The sequence below is a fragment of the Ruditapes philippinarum genome, unplaced genomic scaffold (genome assembly GCF_026571515.1).
Source record: "Ruditapes philippinarum isolate M1 unplaced genomic scaffold, ASM2657151v2 ctg1_1_1_1_1, whole genome shotgun sequence".
Classification (NCBI taxonomy): Eukaryota; Metazoa; Mollusca; class Bivalvia; order Venerida; family Veneridae; genus Ruditapes; species Ruditapes philippinarum.
Genome location: NW_026854124.1, coordinates 483,409 through 505,003, shown reverse-complemented (window position 1 = coordinate 505,003; position 21,595 = coordinate 483,409). Strand labels below are relative to the sequence as shown.

Here is a 21,595-nt window from a genome sequence, read left to right as displayed (position 1 = left end):
TTTTGAAATGTAAAAGAAACATATTTTGAATACACACAGAGAAAATATGTAACATTTAAAATTCTATACACAACAGGTAATCGCAATATGATTACATAGTGTCATTAAAAATACTGGCAGTTTGTATGAGAATAGACCAAATTAATTAAAGAAGTAATAGGGAATGCAGCTTCCCAATTCACTTATTCAAATTAGACATATTCAGGAAGAATCTACTAGAATTCAATACATTTTTCGCAATGAAAATATTTTACCGAAAGAAGAGCATAGTATATGTTTCATATGACAAGCCTATATACATGTAGTTAAAATTAATTTTAACTACAATTTTGATTGCATTACTTACTACTTTAAATAGGTGGAAAAATTTCAAAAGTCTTATCTTTATTATAGAAAAATGCATCATTGATTGATATAAAGGGTTAAGGTGTTAAAATGAATCCAAAAACACTTCGTTTTTATCGTGTCACATAAAAGTCCTTCATTAGTATAAAAACGCCATTTAGTGTTTTATTAGTGTATAAATAACAACCGTACGGTTCAAGTGTTAATTGATAAGATAAACTTTAACGAGCCTGCGTTTTGAAAGAGAGAAAAAATGTAAGAAAAAAGGGAAAGAATAGAAAAAAGTAGTTAAGAAAATTGCATGGAAAGTTATTAAGAAAATAAGTGTATCAACGTATACGTTAAAGCTTTGTTTTTTAAGTATAACGTGTTTCAATCACGACAACTGCCTACTGTTTTATTAAAAAAAAAACTAAACATTTGTATAGTAAAATTAAAAGTTTAGTTATTTAAATATATCTTAAAAGGGATTTGGTTCATACATGTTTGATTCCGACCTTAAAATGTTGCACTGGACTTAATCAAATATTTTGGAAACATGTTTGTTATAGTTGGCAACTTAAACGATAATAGCTTAAGACTAAATGCAACATGTGACATTTGCATACTTTAAGTTAGATATACCGATGTTTTTTACAAAACTGCACTGTCTACATTTTGCCATCTGTCAGTTTTGTGACAGTTGCTATGTTTACATTTCCATAAAAATACGTGCCATCTTTGATTTTCTACGATGTTAATTCAAAGCAAGACCTCTTTTTGAATGTAATAGCTAATCGATGTAATTTAATTTGATTCATTGCAACATATGGATCAATGTTCACATATGCATCAATGTCAAAGTGATCTTACAGTATTACATAAATGCACTGTTTGTATTTTCATTAAAGTTATAATTATTTACCGCTGTGAAAAAGGCAACAGAGCTTTTAAGTGTTCCAAAATAAATGCCATCAGTAAATAAAAGTTACTGGAAATATAAAGTGAGATTGTACATGCACTATTATATACGAAGATCAATTAGTTATATATTACATAATAATCATTATATTTCATAGGTGCAAGTGTAATACATGTATGTAAGAAATAACACTGAAAACCCTTGTCCCGCGTTCACGAAGATTCCAAGATCTGGATCAAGATTAACATAAAAATTAAAAACTCAAACATTCTAATGGAGTTATTTTTCAATTCCAATTTAATAAAAGAATACTTAAAATAGCAGATTTATGACAGTTTTAATAGTGCATTTCTCAGTTGATCCAAATATTAAGCTCCATCCTAAAATGTGTCCATTATTTCTATTCCTGGCATTATTGTTGTATTTTGTATTATTATTCGTCCGTTTAATCAAAACACAAATTTGTTTTATTATAAATCAGCATTTTCTTTTACATTTTGTTTATGTTTTGTTTTAAATGATTTGTGTTAGTTTCATAAAGCAATGATAATCAAGTCAGGATGATTTAATCTTTTCTTTGCGAAAACGGGGTCCTGAAATTCGCATTGTTTTAATTGGTTTAATATAGAAAAAGACTTGTTTCGAGAATATTTTAAAACAAATAGTCAGGCAAATGCACCGAAACTTGTACCATGAATTAAGTATTTGTAAACAATTGTTATATTGTTCTCCTTATAAGATATTATTACAAATTTCTTAAAAACATTGTTATAAATTTGCATGTACTAGTTTTATATCGGTGCAGATAGAACTAGTTGTTTGAATTGACACATTTAATCACATTTTTGGTCTAACAGAATGAGCTATCAATTTTATTGCGAAAAGCATTTTTACTCTACGGCGTTGTTTACATTAACAACATTTCAAAATATAAAGAAATGGCGAAACTGTTCAAATTTTACAACAATTTATTCAGATTTGCTATGAGCAAAACTTGCTCGTAACAATAACTCGAAGAATATAATTCCATTTTATACACAAATTTATGATATAATTGGTTTTGTGAAACAAACATGCATTGTTTTAGACCACATAAAGAACGTACATTAATTCAATCAGTGTTTTAAACATAACAAATGTTTCGGGTGCTGTTAATCTGCATTGTCCTTTTTATGGCGTTGTAAGAAATGCCGGAATGATTTTTAAAACAATTATCTTTGTGGATTGTTTAGTGTTTTTATAAGTCTAAAACAATGCAAGTTTGAAAATCTCCTTTGGTATTAGCATGAAATATAAATAAGATATCTATGCAATGTACAAGCAAACACAAACAATGAGTACCGTTCACAACATACCTTTGAGTGCTTCCAATTTCAAAACAATGTCTAATTTAAAATGTCTAAATGAACATACACGAAAACTAGTTATTTATAAAACACTTCCATTTTTTCACATCTCAATATTTTAAGAGAAGTCATAAATGTGAAATGAAAAATAGGTGAACACTCTTTAAGGATTTCACGATGTAAGTATGAAAAAAAACGGCTTTCGTCTAAAGCAGTTTTTTAAAATTAATATGAAAAATCCGGCAAGCTATTTCAGTATTTTCTGATTACGTCATCTTTTCTATCTTGTGGGCATCACGAGTAAAACAAGAGCCAGTGTGTAGTTATAAAAACGCAGTCAAGTTCTGCAATACGATTTAATTAAATTTAGTTTTCAGTTTTAGATCATGACCTCCGTATATACCATCGCCCAACTTTCATCTTCTAACAGCGCAGCTTATCTATTTCACTCTATTTTGAATATATCTGCGATACATCTCCAATAGCCAGGGCCATGTTTATTTTAGATATTTCCCTGCTTTTATTGGTAACAGATCGGCATTTTGAACATCAATGTTATCAATACTGAAAAACACGAGGAATTCTGTTCTCAATGTACTCTGTTACTACAAAAACCATTCAACCGTGAAAGGAGTTGCAGTATCATCTCACATCCCACCAAGATCCGGGTGCATCATGCCCATGTGATGCCCAATTTGATGCATGGCTAAGAAGCTGTTTGGGTCGAAATGACCAACATTGCTTGTGTCCATAAGTCTGGTTTTAGTGTTTGGAAGTTTGTGCTCTTTTTTCCACTTCATTCTTCGGTTTTGAAACCAAATTTTGATTTGACGTTCTGATAACACGAGCGAATGGGCAATTTCTATACGCCTCCTTCTAGTAAGATATCTGAAATAATCAGGATATAAAATAAGTAAATAATAAATATAAAATTAAATATTATAAAACACTTTACTTTCTTGTAGATGTAGGTATTGAATTTTAACATGTCTATTAAATGTAACATCAAATGGTATATAAAACTTTCCGAAAATTGTACATGAATCTAACTGTAAATTGCGTACTCATTCAATTTTTTATTTACATGATATTCCTATTAAAATTATATTTATTATAAAAACAACAAATCAACTTCAATTACAAAATCGCGAGGTGAGCTATTTTAAAGGAATGACTGAAAATATTTTCAATTTATTGTGAACTATTCCTCGAAAAAGAACAAAGCCGAAGAGACTTATGTAGAAGAATATTATCATACAATAAACACTTACATACACATATAAAATTTGTCGTGCAAATATTTATTATGTCGCGTAGTCATATGTCAAAATCGAGAGAAAATTGTTATGATAACAAATGTATTGTGTACAGTATACAGAAGACATTGTACAAGCATTTTTAGGTATTTATCTATAATTGTCGAATGGTCACCAAAGCTCTGAGGTACCTCGTTACATTTGATATTTAATATGGAATTATCTGTCTTTGGAAACAACCACACTGCGCCTTTTGTAGAAATATATTTTAAGAAGAAATAGAGTGTGTGTAAATGTTTCAAATATATAGAATTTTATCATGTCATGAACATGGTTATTGCTTGTTTTATTTCATGATTTTAAAAATAAATTACCTGTTGAAATGAAATTCTTTTTCCAGTTCCAGTATTTGATGCCGTGTGTAAGCCGTTCTGTTTCTTTTCGTCTCGGATAATATTGAGTTGGTAGAGCCTGTAAAAATAAAAAAAAATAACCATGAATTACAAATTTTAATTTCATTCTCTTATAGTAAACAACAACAATGACGCCGATAACGACGACAACGTCGACGACAACGAAAATAACGAGGACAACGTCGAAGACAACGAAAATAACGACGACAAAATATGGTTAGAAAACATGGTTTTGAGCAAATATACGTTCTATATAAAGCACAGTTTTTTTTATAGAAAAATAAAATCAAATTTCGAATGAATTATTAATCATTTCAGAATACAAAAGTAATATTAAATGAATGAATTTCATTTAATTCTGTTAAACATCAGAATCAAATGTTGTACATTATTTAGTGATTTGTTTTAATACTTTTAGAGGCCGACTATAAACAAGCCCTGAAATCGAGGCTCGAGCCGGGCAGGGAGTATCGAATTCAACTGATAATATTATGAATCTGATTTATGGCACAGCGAACTACTTTTAAACAACTGGCAATATGTGTTCATACGCTCAGGTGTCACGGTAATTTATGGGCTGTATTCGTAACAAAACTCTGTGTCAGCTGCTTTTAATTTGAAACACAAATTGTTTTCCTACTTATTTATGACCAGTACTTAAAATACATGACATGAAAATTGAAAAAAAATCAAAACGTTTATTGCATCGAATATTGTTATGACGTGTAGTAATATTATATTCTGGGATTATAATGACATTACAGGATGCATGTTTGTTTAAAATAATCATATTTTTTTGTATAACCGATTGAATATACAGACCCATTTTTTTTCACAAAACGTTGAACATATTTTATGTTTAAGTTAAAATTCGGATTTTGTACATGCAAAAAATACATGACTAAAATGTTTAACACGGCATGTACATGACCAACCAGAAGTGAAATTTCAAGAGAATAGATAAACAAAACTTTACTTTGAACTATTATCAGATTATATATTAGCTATATATAGGTTTACTACTTTTAGATATATGTTTGTATAACATATTTACATACTGATTGAGAAGACACAGTCAAACTAGTAAAATTTTAAACATATGTTTTTGGATTTAACAAATATTACAAAGACATAAAAATATTTATTATTAGTTAACAATAAGGTTAACTTAAATACATAGTTACTTTAAAATCTAATTTTAAACATTACAACAGTCACATAATAAATAATGGTAGCTTTAATAGCTTGTAAGTTTATAAAACAATTAAGAACAATTAAGAACTAGACTTCAGTATTAGCTAAATATGACATGCTTTAGACATAACTTTACCATGATAAAATAGTAACAGTAGAAAGTATGATTACAAAACATTTAAGAAATTAGACATAAAGTTTCAGAATTATTATAAATCTATTTTTAGACACAGCAACATTTACATGATTAATATTGACATTGATTCATTGGTTGTTTCCTTTTTCTCGTTTCACATGAAAACAAATTCTCTTGAATAATTCCATGTAAATTATCCGGACCTTATGTCTGGACAAAACTATTTTCTATCGCGCAGACGACATGAAGGCAAAATCTGTATCAGCTTTAATGTCTGTATGATTAGATTATCAATAAAACATGGCCGACTTGCCAAATGAAAAAAAGGAATGAAAAAGCTAATATGTACAGTGTGTGTGATTGACATTCGGTGAAAACACTTGTATTTGTATAAAATTAATTATTTTTTATTTAAATTTATAGATTTCTTGTAAAGAATATTTTATATATGAAAAGGAAAACGATGGCTTATTCACTTACATGTATATGTTTATTGTTAAATGTAAAAGTATGGGTTATACTAAAATCAAGTTAATAAATATTCACATATTTTATATGGTAATATGAAAAAAGTATTTATTTAATTTGCTAAACTGAAAAACACTTGAAATATTGTAATAAAATTGATGTTTTTATTTATTTATTTATTTTCCATATCGGACTAGAATATAAGTTATCATTTATAACTTATGTTTTATTTTCTAATATCTTTTAAAATTTTAATAGGTTTTTACGTTGCGTTTCATGAATTTATTTTAATTTATTAAGAAAAGGAAAAAAACATAATTTAAAAAACCCGTAAATATAAGATTCTGTTTCGCAACAATTAATAAACTTTGTTTAATGATATAAATAATAAATTTTAAATCCAATTATGGCTGATACAACGGCAAAATACTTTAATATATATACTTAATATCTACAAAAAATTTATGTAATCTGAGATATTTTTTTTAAATACTATAATTTTGATAATTTTTCTTAATTTCGAGCTGTAAGAATAAATGAAAAGGCGTGTTCTGCACATCTTAAAGCAGAAGCGTCCCAATTTTTATCAAAACGGAATATTAAATTTCATATATCACTATCCGTTTTTTTTTAAACAAAATCAATTAATTTTCCGCCTACGTGTTATCTATGAAATAAATCTCGTTCCAAGACTAATTGTTATAGCTTGTTTTCCTCAGTTTACAACTTTCTTATCTTTATATATAATCTCGGATCGATCCCTATCTGGACAAATCATGACAAAATCTGACCACGTTACGGTTGACAAAAAACTCCTTAAATCGCCTGAAAACGCGTTTCATTTAATCAGCCTCAATTTACCTTTTGTTTGCGGTATATATTGTTTTATTCATTAGAGACAGACAGCTGAAAGCGTTCGAGGCATCAGAAACCGGCGATAATTTGACAATGACTACGACAGTTGCAGTTAGAATATCGCCGACAGCAATCGTTGGCAACGATGAAGTCATCGAATGGATGTGATTTTATGGCCGTGTCGCGCGCGCGCTGTCAGATCCACACCGTTAATGATCAAATTACGTCAATAGCGAACTCAGGTAGCTATGGACGAAACTTGTTAGGAAAAATTATCAAAGCATTTACGGAAATTTTAGGTCAATGCAGGGCGTAGAATTAGAATCGATATTTATTTTACTCTAATGGGGGATGCATTAGAAACGGAAAATGGGGGTAATGTGATAATATGATAATGCAGGAAAAATACAATGCCCTTATGGGATTTATTTGCTATCATAGCATTCATAATTAAATCCCCACTTCCCAGATCTAGGAGCTTTTTGATAGACAAAATAATTGAAAGATTGAAGATCGAAAGCATTTTTTTCTATCGTGACGGTTTTTCACCACAATTTTGTAACCTTCAGACAATGTAGTAAACATTTTATTCGTTCAATTAGCCGCAAGTTCGTAAACGTGTTTGCACCTAACGTAGATGACGTAATACGTTAAAAGAACGCTTTCATGTAGGTAGAAAAGGGAGCGTGTTTTTGATGTATTGTGGTCATCAGGCGAGTTTGGCCGTGATTTACTGCCCTTCCGTAATTACCCTCGGGATTTCTCGACAATCGCCGGTCATGTAAATGCACTCTTTATTGTTGGAGAGACTAAATTACCTTTGATGTCCTAACCAATGACACTTCAAGCTTATAAATAACTAATTTGTGGGCAATAAACCACTCTTAAATTTGAGTTACTGTAACTGACCCTAGTTTGATAATTTATAATGCTTGAAAAATGAAAAAAAAAAGACGAAAATGACTAGAAATTTCTAGAAATACAAATTGTACCATAGGATTTTAGATTTCAACATATGAATGAGAAGTTTATCCCTAGTTGTGACATATCTAAAACATTATAAACTAAACAAATCAAAACAGTCAAAATGCCAATACACACTTATCAATCAAATTCCAATTACATTTTAAATTATTCAAATATTTTTCTTTATAGTACATAAGAAAAGAAGCTCAGCGGTTAGTTAACATTCTTTACCTAACTGTGCTATACAAACATTAGTTTAATGCTTAATTTCAAACGTGTTGTAAATATTTCATTTTTGTAACAGGCCATCTTAGATTTAGACCTTTTAACCCACATTTGCCTCTTCGAGCTTGATTGAGATAAGTTACGAAAAAAACACGTGTAAAATGTGATAAGTAAAGCTATTCCAGACCTGTTTGAGCTAGACTTATTTCCAAAGGTGTTTCTTTAAAGCATAGATCGGTATTTCACTATCGTTTTATGAAATCACGTAGTCCGCCACGAGTTTGATTGAATTAAAGAGGTTGCGTTTATAGAAAGGGTACTTGGTTCAGAATGCACGGAGGAGTCTGGCATGCTAATGAAATGCACCTGTATTGTAGATTATGTGTAAAATTTAGCACAGAAATTACCGAATTAATTATGTCTGTTTTTTTTAAGAAAAGTTTTTTATCGGACAGAATTACATAACAAAATGAAGCGTTCTTTTGGAAAAAAATTTTTTTTAAGTATACCGCATTTTACAATTTGTTACAATATTCAACAAAATATACATGTAAACGTATAACACGTTTCGATATGTTAGATAGATATAAATAGATAGATTTATTTCAACATAAATAAAAAAAATGATACAAAATATTGGTCAGTCTACAAAATGTTAAAAGAAAAGATTCGTTTTCTTGTTTTTATATAAATGTAAGTAAAATCGTCCAAACTTTGCGCTCTTGTACGACTGTAAACATCCAATTTCATATTCAAGAAATGTAAAACATTTCATTCAGTCATTAAGTTTTTTTTTATATTTTTTTTCTCTCATGTAGTTCACACACAATTATTTGGGCCTGTACAACTTCTTCTTCACTCGTAGACTTTCGCCTCATTTGATATCAGTCCGACAGACAGTTAAAGTTCACGGTAAATTTGCAACATCCGCAATAAAAAGTAAACCCATCAATGTGCGAACATTCAAAACATTAACTCATTCTTTCTTAATTTATCATTTCGGAACTCCAGTGCGTCGCCGCAAATAAAAAAAAGATCTACCGTTAAAATTGAATTTTCATTCTATGGAATAGAAGTTTGTTTAATCAAGCAAATATCTGAATTACTTTCGATTTTTAAAGAGAAGTTTGGCATTTAGATGTGGTATCTATTATTATAAAAGATATGGTACAAAATTGTTAGGTTTGTCCGTGCGGTGTGGGTTTTTTTTCGTTTTACTTTCCTTAATTAAATTTATATACCGATTTTTTTTCATCACAACCCCTCCCTTTTATTTAAATTAGTTCTAGGTACAAAATAATTAATATCATGACATGCAAGCATGGCCTGAGATATAATGCATATTTAAATTTGTTATTTCTAATAATTGTAATATACAAATGTAATATACTATGATTAAAGTAAAAGATTTTTTTTCAAATAATACACACTACTTTTCTTGGTTCATAACTGTCGGTAACAATTATAGATAATGAATTTAAACAGTTAAGACAAAAGGTTGAACCTGTAAATTTTATAATCAACTTATTTTTTCTTCTCTTTTCTTCACTCTATTTTAGTTCTCACATGAACTGGAAACTGTAAATTAAGATGATTCAAATATGAACGCTTTAAGTCTCTAATTTGCATATATACTACCAATAATTCCTTTTAATATGTTGACTATTTCTTTATAAATCCTTGTTATATACAAGTGTCAAAAATGATATTGGCACGGCAAATTTCATAGGGTTGAATTTCAATTTTTGTCAGATACAATAAGATGTCTTCATATGTACATTTATAAATCATACAATGTTTGTCATGGCGAGATTTATGTATGCTTGTCTTTAAACCATATATTTATACCGTGGTCTCGTGTCAGCAGGATATTTTATGGTTCGATATATAACCACATCCGAATTCCGCGTCCGAATACCGTACCACTTACAGTACAGTCACTCGTTCTTCTATTGTTCGCGGATCAAACATTTAAGATGAGATTTTGAGATTAGGTAAAAAATGAATGTTTCCACAGTATTAAGACATCAATTATACATTTTGAATATGTGTCGATTAGAACATAGAGTTAGTTATTCATGTCGATAATAATAAAAATCAAAGAATAAAACATGTTGTTGTTGTAATTGTTGTTGATGTTGTTGTTATTGTTGTCATCGTTGTTGTTGATGATGATGATGATGATTATGATGACGATGACGACGACGATGATGACGATGACGACGACGATGATGATGATGATGAAGAAGATGATACTGATGATGATGATGATAATAAAGAGAAAAAGAAGAAGAAGATGATGATGATGAAGAAGAAGAAGAAGATGATGATGATGATGATGATGGACTACACCTAAGTTATGACCGACTGTTATGTTCGTGTTTTCGATTACGGTTGTGTTAATCACGTTTCAAAACGTTGGCCAACGTGTGGCAAAATTAATGATGAAAGTAGTTGCCAAAAAAAATGTACTTAAAAATATTGAAATACGTCAGTATAGAGGACGAAATACTTGCATTGTTTTTGGCAGGTACACATATTACATGTAAACAACTGTTACAAAGCAAAATACAGTCCCGTAAACATGCATTGTGCATGTATTACGTCACAAGTACACCCATTTATAGATATGACACTTACAGCAAACTAACAACATAAACAACAACAACTTTTACAATAACTTTGTTGTTTTAATTGGCTCTGTTTAATTTATGAATCTAATTTTAATATAAAGCTTAACAATTTTTCAATATTTGTTATCCTTATTTTTACGATACACTGTTATATTAAATTCTTTACTTGCTTTTGCACCCATACGTAAGGCTTCTACATTTCATTGAAAATCATTTATCAGCGATTAGCCGAGGAAAAAATTGAATAAACATGCTCATAGGTGTATCATGTCTTTGTTTGTTTTCATTACACGGAGCTACTGTTTGGTGTTTAACATTTTTGTTTTCAGTAAGTTCAAACGGGAGAGATTTCAATCAACAGTTAAAAAATGTTCAAGTGTTAAAGAATCAGAAATGGCAAACAGTATGTGTTTTCCTACAGTCCGTATTTCTTAACTCTGGCGCCAGCAATCTTGCGGGCAATGTTTGTTCAGAGGCTTTGCGCTGCCGTCTCTATCAACAAACGCTTTCAGTAACTCGCGATAATGTTTTAGTTGAAGAGATAAATGCATATTTTGTAACATATTTGAAGCATAACGCCTGAAAAATATCATTAGATAATGCTTATGGCATAGTATTTCGCTGATGGATTGGTAAGAAAATACGTGTAAAAATCTCGTGCGCGATGTAAAACTGGTAACTCGTGGCGGCAAAAGACGTTTTGTTGTGGCTTCGTTACAGACAGATCATTTCAAAACAGTGTCATTACCATGGTGGAAAGCATTTTCATCACGCGGATATATGGCTTATGGAATTTCCACGAAACTGTCTCGTGGAATATCTTTTCTTTAATTACCCTTAAGAGACTTTTATTAGGCAAATGAATGGACACTTATCCCTGTGATTTATAACTAAACAAACCATAGAATTAAAAACTGTACAACAATATTATTTCTAAACAAATGGTATCTTATATCGAATTTACTATATGCATGTAAATTTGCGTGTTTAAAACAGACTTAAAATATGCATTTATTTATACATGCTTTAACTTATGTCAACGTTAATTATATTCACCATTCATTTTGTTTGTCTCTCGTTTATACATGTTGCGACTTTAACATGTAAAATGAAACAAAAACGCACAGAACAAATCTTACCAAAAGTGTGTATTATTTTTCCAAATCGGATTTAACCTTATTATTCACTTAAAACCCCTATCGAATTCGAATTTCACGAGGTCTCGTGGCAAATTAAAAGAAGAAACAATTGTTTAAATTTCATAAATATCGAGAAACATTCGTGCGTTTAAGAATATAAAACTATCTTTAGATTTCTTTTTGAATGATAATACAAAAAGTGTCAAAAGTCAAGAGCTGTCAATTTTAGATAGAAAAAAAACACCTAAAAACAACAAGAACCATGTTGTTTAAAACAAGATTGTAAAATATATGAATTTACGTTTTTTTGCCGAAAGATTACGTTTTCATATTAGCATGCCTATTGTGAGAATGCAGTTTTTTATACCCTTGATATGAAACTGTTACAAGGTATGCCACTGGTAAGACGAGTGTAGTTTTATTTTTACCTCAAAAATGAAGATTAATGACGTCACATAACCTCTGTAAGTAACAAAATGATATTTCTTTAGGTATAGGCACTTTGTATAGGTATTTACTATTTATAATTCGCGGTTTGCACATATATTAAGGTACTCTTGCAATAAAATTCAGAAACGCTGTAAAATGCTTTATTGCCAACCTCTTAGAAACAGTTTGATATAAGCGCGTGCTGCCTTTTGATTCATGAATACTAGAAGCAGACGACTGTTTTTGTCCGAACCTTTATACTGAAATTAAACAGGCTATAAACTGTTCGATGTTGTTTTTTTATTATACGCTAAAAGTTTATAGTACGCATTTTGGAAGAAAAGTGATCAATTTTCATAAAATTGAATAAACATTCAATAATTCCGAATTCTTCCGAACAAGTACGAGCTATTTTTAAAAAGTAGGACACCGTGTCCTAGATTGAACCTTTCGTGCATTTTTCAGCAAATCAACTGCACTAAGGTAGACTGTGCGACTGTGCATCAAAGAAAATTTGAAATCAATCCATCGTAACACTTCTCAACACCATGGTACTTTTTGCCGGCTAGAAATATATTGAAAAATAATTTATCAACCTTCCAGAGTATATTCTGATGTATTTACCGCGTAATTGGTAATGACGTTTTGATGTGTTTTATATTAACCACGTGCATAATTTCATAATATCGTTTTACAAAATTGGCCGTAAACCGTTATTTATGCCAGAGCTAATTATCATACAGTCTAATGAAGATAGATCGAGCATCTTTCCCGACATGCACAAAAGTGTATTCTAAATTAATAAAATTTGTGTTTTGAAGTCGTAATTGACAAGACCGGTGATCGCAGTAAATTTGATAGGGCGTCTAACTGCGAGTTGGAAAATCTAATAAATTCTGATGAAGTTTGACGTTGCAATGGTTTTATATTGAAACCGTTAACAATATCATGTAAAGATACGTATTTTAAAAGCTGACCTAGATATGTGTTTTATAAACACTCGAGAGATGTTATTAATTTTAATTTGACTGTAATATGTCGTCTACAATATCAATTAAGCGACAGTAAAACTGCATCAAAGACATCAAAATAGTGAAAATCTATATTCCTGTTTAATCTTGTGCAATTTTCGCCCCGACCTTTATACCAGTGCAAATGAATTCTGGGCTAAAGTGTATAAGGGCTAAAGCGTGTAAAAACTTTAAAAAAAAACTGGTCTTGATGCATTCAATATCAACTATATATGAAAACGTTTCAAACATTATACGCATTTGCTTCGAAAGCCCTTTTCAAAAACAATTTACTATTGTCTGTATAGATTCGCTTTGCTCGAAGTTTTATGGTTTAAATTTAATACTGATAATTCAGTATTAAAGGGAGGTAATAAAAGAGAGCATCATTAACATTAATATGTACAAAAAACATTATTGAGATCATAATGGGATGATGGCTGAGAGACGCTGTGTGAATAATTAAAATGCAATTCATTTTCAAAAGTAGATAGCAATATCTCTGAAAAAAATACATTTGTGAATTATGTGAAATAAGATTCGCACGGGTCAGTTGTCAAAATGGTGGTTAAACTAGCTAATGACGTATGGAAGATATGAAGATAACGTTATGAAGATTTTATGAATATGGCCTTTGAAGTTTGAAAAAAATAGCGATAAAAAGAAAAAAAATAATTTCATAATACTTTATTTATCAACTTATTATCATTTATTTAGGCAATATCCAAGGTAATGCAACAAAGTTGCATGGAAATCTCGCGCATTTGTTTGACATACATGTTTTCGATTTCATTGTCATTTTGTTTAATGCATTGTTTTGCATTATTTAATGCACTATTCATTCGAATGTCATACGGTAAATCTAAAGTAACCAAAAAAAGTTTACATTTTACTCCCTTTCAAAAAGTTGTGAGTACATGGGTCATCTACACGTATTATGGTTCCCATTTGTAATTAAGTATTGTCAGAAAGTTTGCTTTTATATGCAACAATTCAGTGAAATATGCATTCTAAAAAGGCGTGTTCTTGCTACAGTTTAAATGTAGTCTCTTAAAATGTAAGACAATTTGAGATATTAAGGACAAAATAATAAACCATAATGTACACAAAATACATAATCGTATTTCAAATTTGTTATACTTTATTATATGATTCACACACAATGAAATTATTTATGTCTAAAAGTTTTAGTATGCTAATTTACTTTTAACGACCTATTCATGTTTTTCATTTTTAGTTTCCAGCTGGGGCACACCGTTGTATGTAAATCTGTGTGTTTATAAATAACAAAGACACTATTACGGATTTATGTTATTTCGCCAATGGTGTAACAAAATTCTTTTTATAAAAAATGTATCATACTTTAATTGAATATTTGAAATTTAGTAGTATTTTTATAGAATTTTAAATGATTAAAGTACGAAAATGTCAAAAAATGATATTATACAGTTAGCATTAAAAGAGAACTAAAGCATTTGTGATTTCCCATCATGCTTTTGGGCAGGGCATTTGTACCTTCAAACAATTAGAATCATTATGTAAATAAAAAGGTGTTGTTTATATGTGAAATGGTCCTTAATATTAGAAAATAAACAATGAAAAATAAACAATCATTTTAGAGAATATTTTGTCTGAATTTTATCGATTCAAGTCTTTTTTGGAGTCAAGTGTTCAGGGACAGTGTCTTTATGGCATAAGTTATGCAGGGAAAACACATGTAAATGATTCTTGAAATTTTTAGACCATTGAATTTATGGCCTTCCTATTACTGTTTAATGTTTTACAAATGTTTATCAAAAAATGTCCATGACTGGGACATCGTTTTGAAATAAATAACTGCATCTAGTCATTAGATAAAATCAGACTTTAAGATTTAGATATATAGTTGAAGGACAAGATATCCCGTTTTGATTCGATTTAAAATAGATCAATCGATGGTTGCGTTCATCCTGTTTCATACATTCAGACAAATTCATTTGATTTAATAACGTATTAAATGTAACATAATATTTGATTTCCCCCGCCGCATGTAATATTTAATGTATGAATGAAAATATATATAGTTACGGTCGATCAAGTTTAGATAAATATATTTCGTTAAGCCATCCATAAAATATGTAAATTCATTTTTAGTGATGTACATGTATATGTATTTTTATTCTCCGTGCAATTTTGTAAATCTATGAGAAACAATTCTGTAACGGGGCATATTAGCTGTATAGTTAAGATAAACAGAGAAAAATATACACATAAATAATGCATTGTACTTGAATTAAGCCAGAAGGCCGGTAACATTTGCTTTTATATTTTTCAACGATATAATCATCTATTATACACACATACCTAATATTGATCTAATCTATTATATATATAAATATAGAAACAGATGCATAATTATAGAAAATAGCAAAATACATGTAATCGCTTATTTACAATATTTTCGCTGCCAGAAACATTTCGATTTAATTATCGATACAAGGCCAAACACTTACACTTTCGGATATTATTTTCAAAAAATCGGATAGTAAAATGAAACAATTATATCTAATTACAGCTACCTTCAATAGAAGTATTGAATTTAATTTAATTATTAACAAGTTAATACTATTTATGTAGTTCGTATTGTAACAACTTTTCGATACAGGTTAGAAATGTATGGTATTTTGTTGAATTGATATTGCATTGTTTATTCAACAATTCATTCATTTTTCGGATTCATTTATGACGCACCGTCTATCCTTATGAATTTTTAATTGATTATTATAAATGCGGATTTATTGAGGTGTGACATCAAGTGATACTTTGAATGTTGAAATGTAAAAAGGACGTGTTTTAGTACATGAAACTAGAAGATCGAAAAAAGTGACAATTCAGTAAAATCAATGTTATGTTATCAATGTTATTGTTTGTGAGATAATGATTCATTTTATATAAAAACAAAAATCATAGACTCTGTAAAGATAATCAAATATGATTATTAGAGTTTTTTTGTAAGTAAAACCATTTTTAAATACTATGGGTTATTTACATATTACATTCTCCGACAGAAATTTATAGACCTACTTTTGACACATCAACTAATACATGCATTTAGAATACAATATTAAATATATTTGAAAATAATTTTGTGTTTAAATAAACAATATCACACTCTGAATCTGATTAAATAACAAAACATTTTATGCGGTGCCATACAGGTTGAAAGTAGTATTTATATCAAACCGTTTTAGTTTTTAAGATTTTACTAAACATGCATTTATTATACTTGATCAGTTGGGTTCCGTGTATCATATTAAACCTTTAAAGTTTAAATTTTTATCTGTCTTAGGTTGTAGGGTGTATGAAAGTGAAAGGAACATTATTGCTGTACTTTATATCTTTACATTGGTATAAAAGAGTTTTAGAAAGTGCATATGAACACAATGAAATTCAAAAGGCGTTCCTTAACGATTCAAACCTTTAAAAGAAATGTCATTACCACTTAAATTAGGTTTAAATGTTGACGTTTTCATGTTTATATATATTTAAGGATTAGTTTATAAAGAAGGTAAATGGTTATTGATACATACCTGAGTTCCCACTTGTGGCATTGCCGCTCTGTGACTTTCTCATCCAGGGATAAATAACGGGCTGCCCCCCTTGTTCTTTTGAACACGCCGAATCAGGTGACCCCTGGCTCCCTGGTGACGGGACGGACTGAGGGCTTCCTGACGCATCGGGAGACTCGGGCTCCGTACCGGAACTGGTTGGCGTAAATCCATTAACTCTGTTATTGTTATTACTAGCACTGTTTGTGTTTATAACAGATGAATTAGTTCCTGTGTTTGTGGAATTCGGTGATTGTACATGAGCCTGCGGAGGCGATTGTTGCTGAGGATGATGATTTTGATGATGAAGTCTTTTATTAATACTGTCACTTGTACAGGAAACACTCGTTGCGTTATATACACTGTTAGGTGAAAATTTCTCCTCTATATCATACCGTCTATAATCCGCCGGCCCGTATCCGAAATTATGAATATTATGTCGATAATAGTCCGAATTTTGAGGCGGCATATAATTCGACTGAGAATAATCCTCACTAGGTGGAAACTTCGGCTCTGTATAAGAAGCCGGGTTCATTAAAAAAGAACTCATGATCATTAATAATCGTAGATTTGGTTGTAAATAAACGAGTTCTGGTCTATTCACACTATAACGTAAACGCTGGTGGTTAAGTCCCGCCCCCAGTTTTACATATCTGTACACCACGTGACTGAAATTAGCCAACCGGGTTTAATTTACGATGCAAACTGCCATCCATCACGAGCTGTCAAGATAACGTTATCGGATCTAGGCGATATTGCGAAGGCCTTGTAACTTGTATTTTGCGAAAAACCGCAATTTTTATGTTCTAAAAATAAAAATAAAGAGATTTAAATGTAAGAATTATGATAATACTAATATTTATTTTGATTTTTCGTTTTGTTTTCATGTGTGAAATTATTCCTTATATACGAAAAGTGGATAATTATGTTTTAGATTAAAATTAAATATAGTCAAGGATTTACTCGTATATGTTTTACTTTCAAGTTAGTAAAAAAATAATTTATTAAACTTTAAAAAAATGGCATTGTGTTTTTATTATAAAAGAAAATGTAAATACTAAATGATATATCCGGGATTTCCTAGCTTTTTAAAGATCAGATAGTCTAAACTTTTATTAAACATTGAATTAATGCTTTGTTTATTTTAATATTTCTTAGTGTTAAACGTTTTTACTTGATCTCTGTCTATAAAACTTGAACTTTTGAAAATTTTGGGCCATTAGCTCATTTATTTTTTTATTCATATAATAATCAAATTGATAATTAACGACGTTTTAATCCGTCTTTGGCTTTTAGAATTGTCAATGTCACACTTTTGAATAGTTTTGACATTAAAATAATTCCCAAAATGCTACTTTGTAATTAAAATCCCATCAAACTTTTAAGAAAGTTCGCAAATTAGTTTAACTTTATTATTAAATTACCAAAGATTAAAGACATTTGTTTGGGGGGAATATTCGCCGATATCCTCAGACAGTTTCAAACGATTTTCAAATTATCCAAGGCCGGTCTCCAAGTTCGACTTACAAAAAAACATTTCGTGGCTCCTATGGTACAATTTATCATTTTTTTAATGCTCACCCCTTTACTGCGGTCGCGTGCCGTCTAAAAACATTATATAATTACGCGAGTTGACAATAATATTAAAATAATTAGAGGTTGAACGTACAAATGATCGTCGGAAAATTATAACTTTAGCAAGACTGGTCGAGAGACATTAATCTTAGGTGTCCAGGGAATAAACTTCTTCTTCTAAATACCCTTTTTGTGCTAATGAATTTTTTTCCAAGCGTTTTCATGCATGCTTTACAATTTTAACCACAAAGACAGTCCGTCCTGAGGGAAAAAATATAATCTTATGTCACATTCTTATATTAAAATAATATGCTTAACATTAAATATCTCTTCAATCCATTCAGAATGTGAAAATTTATCTAAATAAAAATTCAATGTACAGAATTTTAATTGAATTTATTTAAAAAATATAATATGATATTCCTTTACTAAAATCTATAAAATTGTACCTTAAATAACATAGGTAGAATATTTCTAAAATTGAAAAGTATTATTATCACACCCACCCCTTCAAATAGACACAAATTTACCCTATATACGTTTTTTGCAATAATAATTCTACATTATACTATTTCGATCAGAAATAAATATGCTGTGTTCGAACTCGGGTCAACCAAGATTTTTAGCCTATATACGGGTGATGTTTTAAAATATCTGGTTGCCATATGTTTTGATAAAAAAATATGTTTTACGTAAAACATCCACGAATATCAGTATGGATTAATACAAATTGATCATATTTCAAATCGTCTTTGTATTTTACATCTTTATCAAATAGAAAATAAAACTGACATTGAATAAATTATTCATTAATTTGGATAACTAAAATAATACTAGGTATGTGAAGTTGGCTTGTACATTGTACATCGTAGTTCAGCTAGTAATTCGCCAATATTTGAATTACTAGCTAGTAGATCGGTATTCAGCGTGTAGTTCGAAACAAACAAACTAACATATATAATATTTGATTTACTGGCTAGTAGTTGGGTATTCAGCGTGTAGTTCGGACCAAAAATACCAGCATACACAATATTTGAATTACTAGCTAGTAGATCGGTATTCAGCGTGTAGTTCATAACAAATACACCAGCATACACAATATTTGAATTACTAGCTAGTAGATCGGTATTCAGCGTGTAGTTCGGACCAGACACACTAACATACATAATATTTGAAGTACTAGCTAGTAGATGGGTATTCAGCGTGTAGTTCGAACAAACAACACTAGCATACACAATATTTGAATTACTAGCTAGTAAATCGGTATTCAGCGTGTGTAGTTCGAAACAAACAAACTAACATACACACAATATTTGAATTACTAGCTAGTAGATGCGGTATTCAGCGTGTAGTTTCGGAACAAACAAACTAACATACACAATATTTGAATTACTAGCTAGTAGATCGGTATTTCAGCGTGTAGTTCGGAAACACAAACAAACTAACATACATAATATTTGAAATTACTAGCTAGTAAAATCGGTATTCAGCGTGTAGTTCGAAACAAACAAACTAACATACATAATATTTGAATTACTAGCTTGTAGATCGGTATTCAGCGTGTAGTTCGGAACAAACCCACTAGCATACACAATATTTGAATTACTAGCTAGTAGATCGGTATTCAGCGTGTAGTTCAAAACTAATACACCAGCATACACAATATTTGAATTACTAGCTAGTAGATCGGTATTCAGCGTGTAGTTCGGACCAACACACTAACATACATAATATTTTGAATTACTAGCTAGTAGATGGGTATGATGGTGTATTTGGTCCGAACTACACGCTGAATACCGATCTACTAGCTAGTAATTCAAATATTGTGTATGCTAGTGGGTTTGTTTCCGAACTACACGCTGAATACCCATCTACTAGCTAGTAATTCAAATATTATGTATGTTAGTGTGTCTGGTCCGAACTACACGCTGAATACCGATCTACTAGCTAGTAATTCAAATATTGTGTGTGCTGGTGTATTTTGGTCCGAACTACACGCTGAAAAACCCAACTACTAGCTAGTAATTCAAAATATTATGTATGTTAGTTTGTTTGTTTCGAACTACACGCTGAATACCGATCTACTAGCTAGTAATTCAAATATTGTGTTATGCCGGTGTATTTGGTATGAACTACACGCTGAATACCGATCTACTAGCTAGTAATTCAAATATTGTGTATGATGGTGTATTTGGTCCGAACAACACGCTGAATACCCATCTACTAGCTAGTAATTCAAATATTTTGTATGTTAGTGTGTCTTTGTCCGAACTACACGCTGAATACCCATCTACTAGCTAGTAATTCAAATATTATGTATGTTAGTTTGTTTGTTTCGAACTACACGCTGAATACCGATCTACTAGCTAGAAATTCAAATATTGTGTATGCTAGTTGGTTTGTTCCAGACTACACGCTGAATACCCATCTACTAGCTAGTAATTCAATATTTGTGTATGTTAGTTTGTTTGTTTCGAACTACACGCTGAATACCCATCTACTAGCTAGTAATTCAAATATTGTGTATGCTAGTGGTTTGTTCCGAACTACACGCTGAATACCCATCTGCTAGCTAGTAATTCAAATATTATGTATGTTAGTGTGACTTGTCCGAACTACACGCTGAATACCGATCTACTAGCTAGTAATTCAAATATTGTGTATGCCGGTGTATTTGGTGTGAACTACACGCTGAATACCCATCTACTAGCTAGTAATTCAAATATTATGTATGTTAGATTGTTTGTTTTGAACTACACGCTGAATACCGATCTACTAGCTAGTAATTCAAGTATTGTGTATGCTAGTGGGTTTGTTCCGAACTACACGCTGAATACCCATCTACTAGCTAGTAATTCAAATATTGTGTATGTTAGTTTGTTTGTTTCGAACTACACGCTGAATACCCATCTACTAGCTAGTAATTCAAATATTATGTATGTTAGTGTGACTGGTCCGAACTACACGCTGAATACCGATCTACTAGCTAGTAATTCAAATATTGTGTATGCCGGTGTATTTGGTATGAACTACACGCTGAATACCCATCTACTAGCTAGTAATTCAAATATTATGTATGTTAGTGTGTCTGGTCCGAACTACACGCTGAATACCGAT

At 30.4% G+C, this 21,595-nt stretch overlaps 1 protein-coding gene across 1 annotated transcript; it reads right to left on the bottom strand.

Annotated features, from left to right (window-relative positions):
* Positions 1 to 2,196: 2,196 nt before the first annotated feature.
* LOC132739022 (homeobox protein Hox-D4a-like) lies at positions 2,197 to 17,698 on the bottom strand. The gene is made up of 3 exons (XM_060726663.1): positions 16,886 to 17,698; positions 4,223 to 4,319; positions 2,197 to 3,480 (listed from the first exon to the last, which is right to left on the bottom strand). Exons 1-3 carry the CDS (start codon positions 17,457 to 17,459, stop codon positions 3,240 to 3,242), a joined length of 912 nt encoding a protein of 303 aa, XP_060582646.1. The 5' UTR covers positions 17,460 to 17,698; the 3' UTR covers positions 2,197 to 3,239.
* Between the last annotated feature and the right edge of the window lie 3,897 nt (positions 17,699 to 21,595).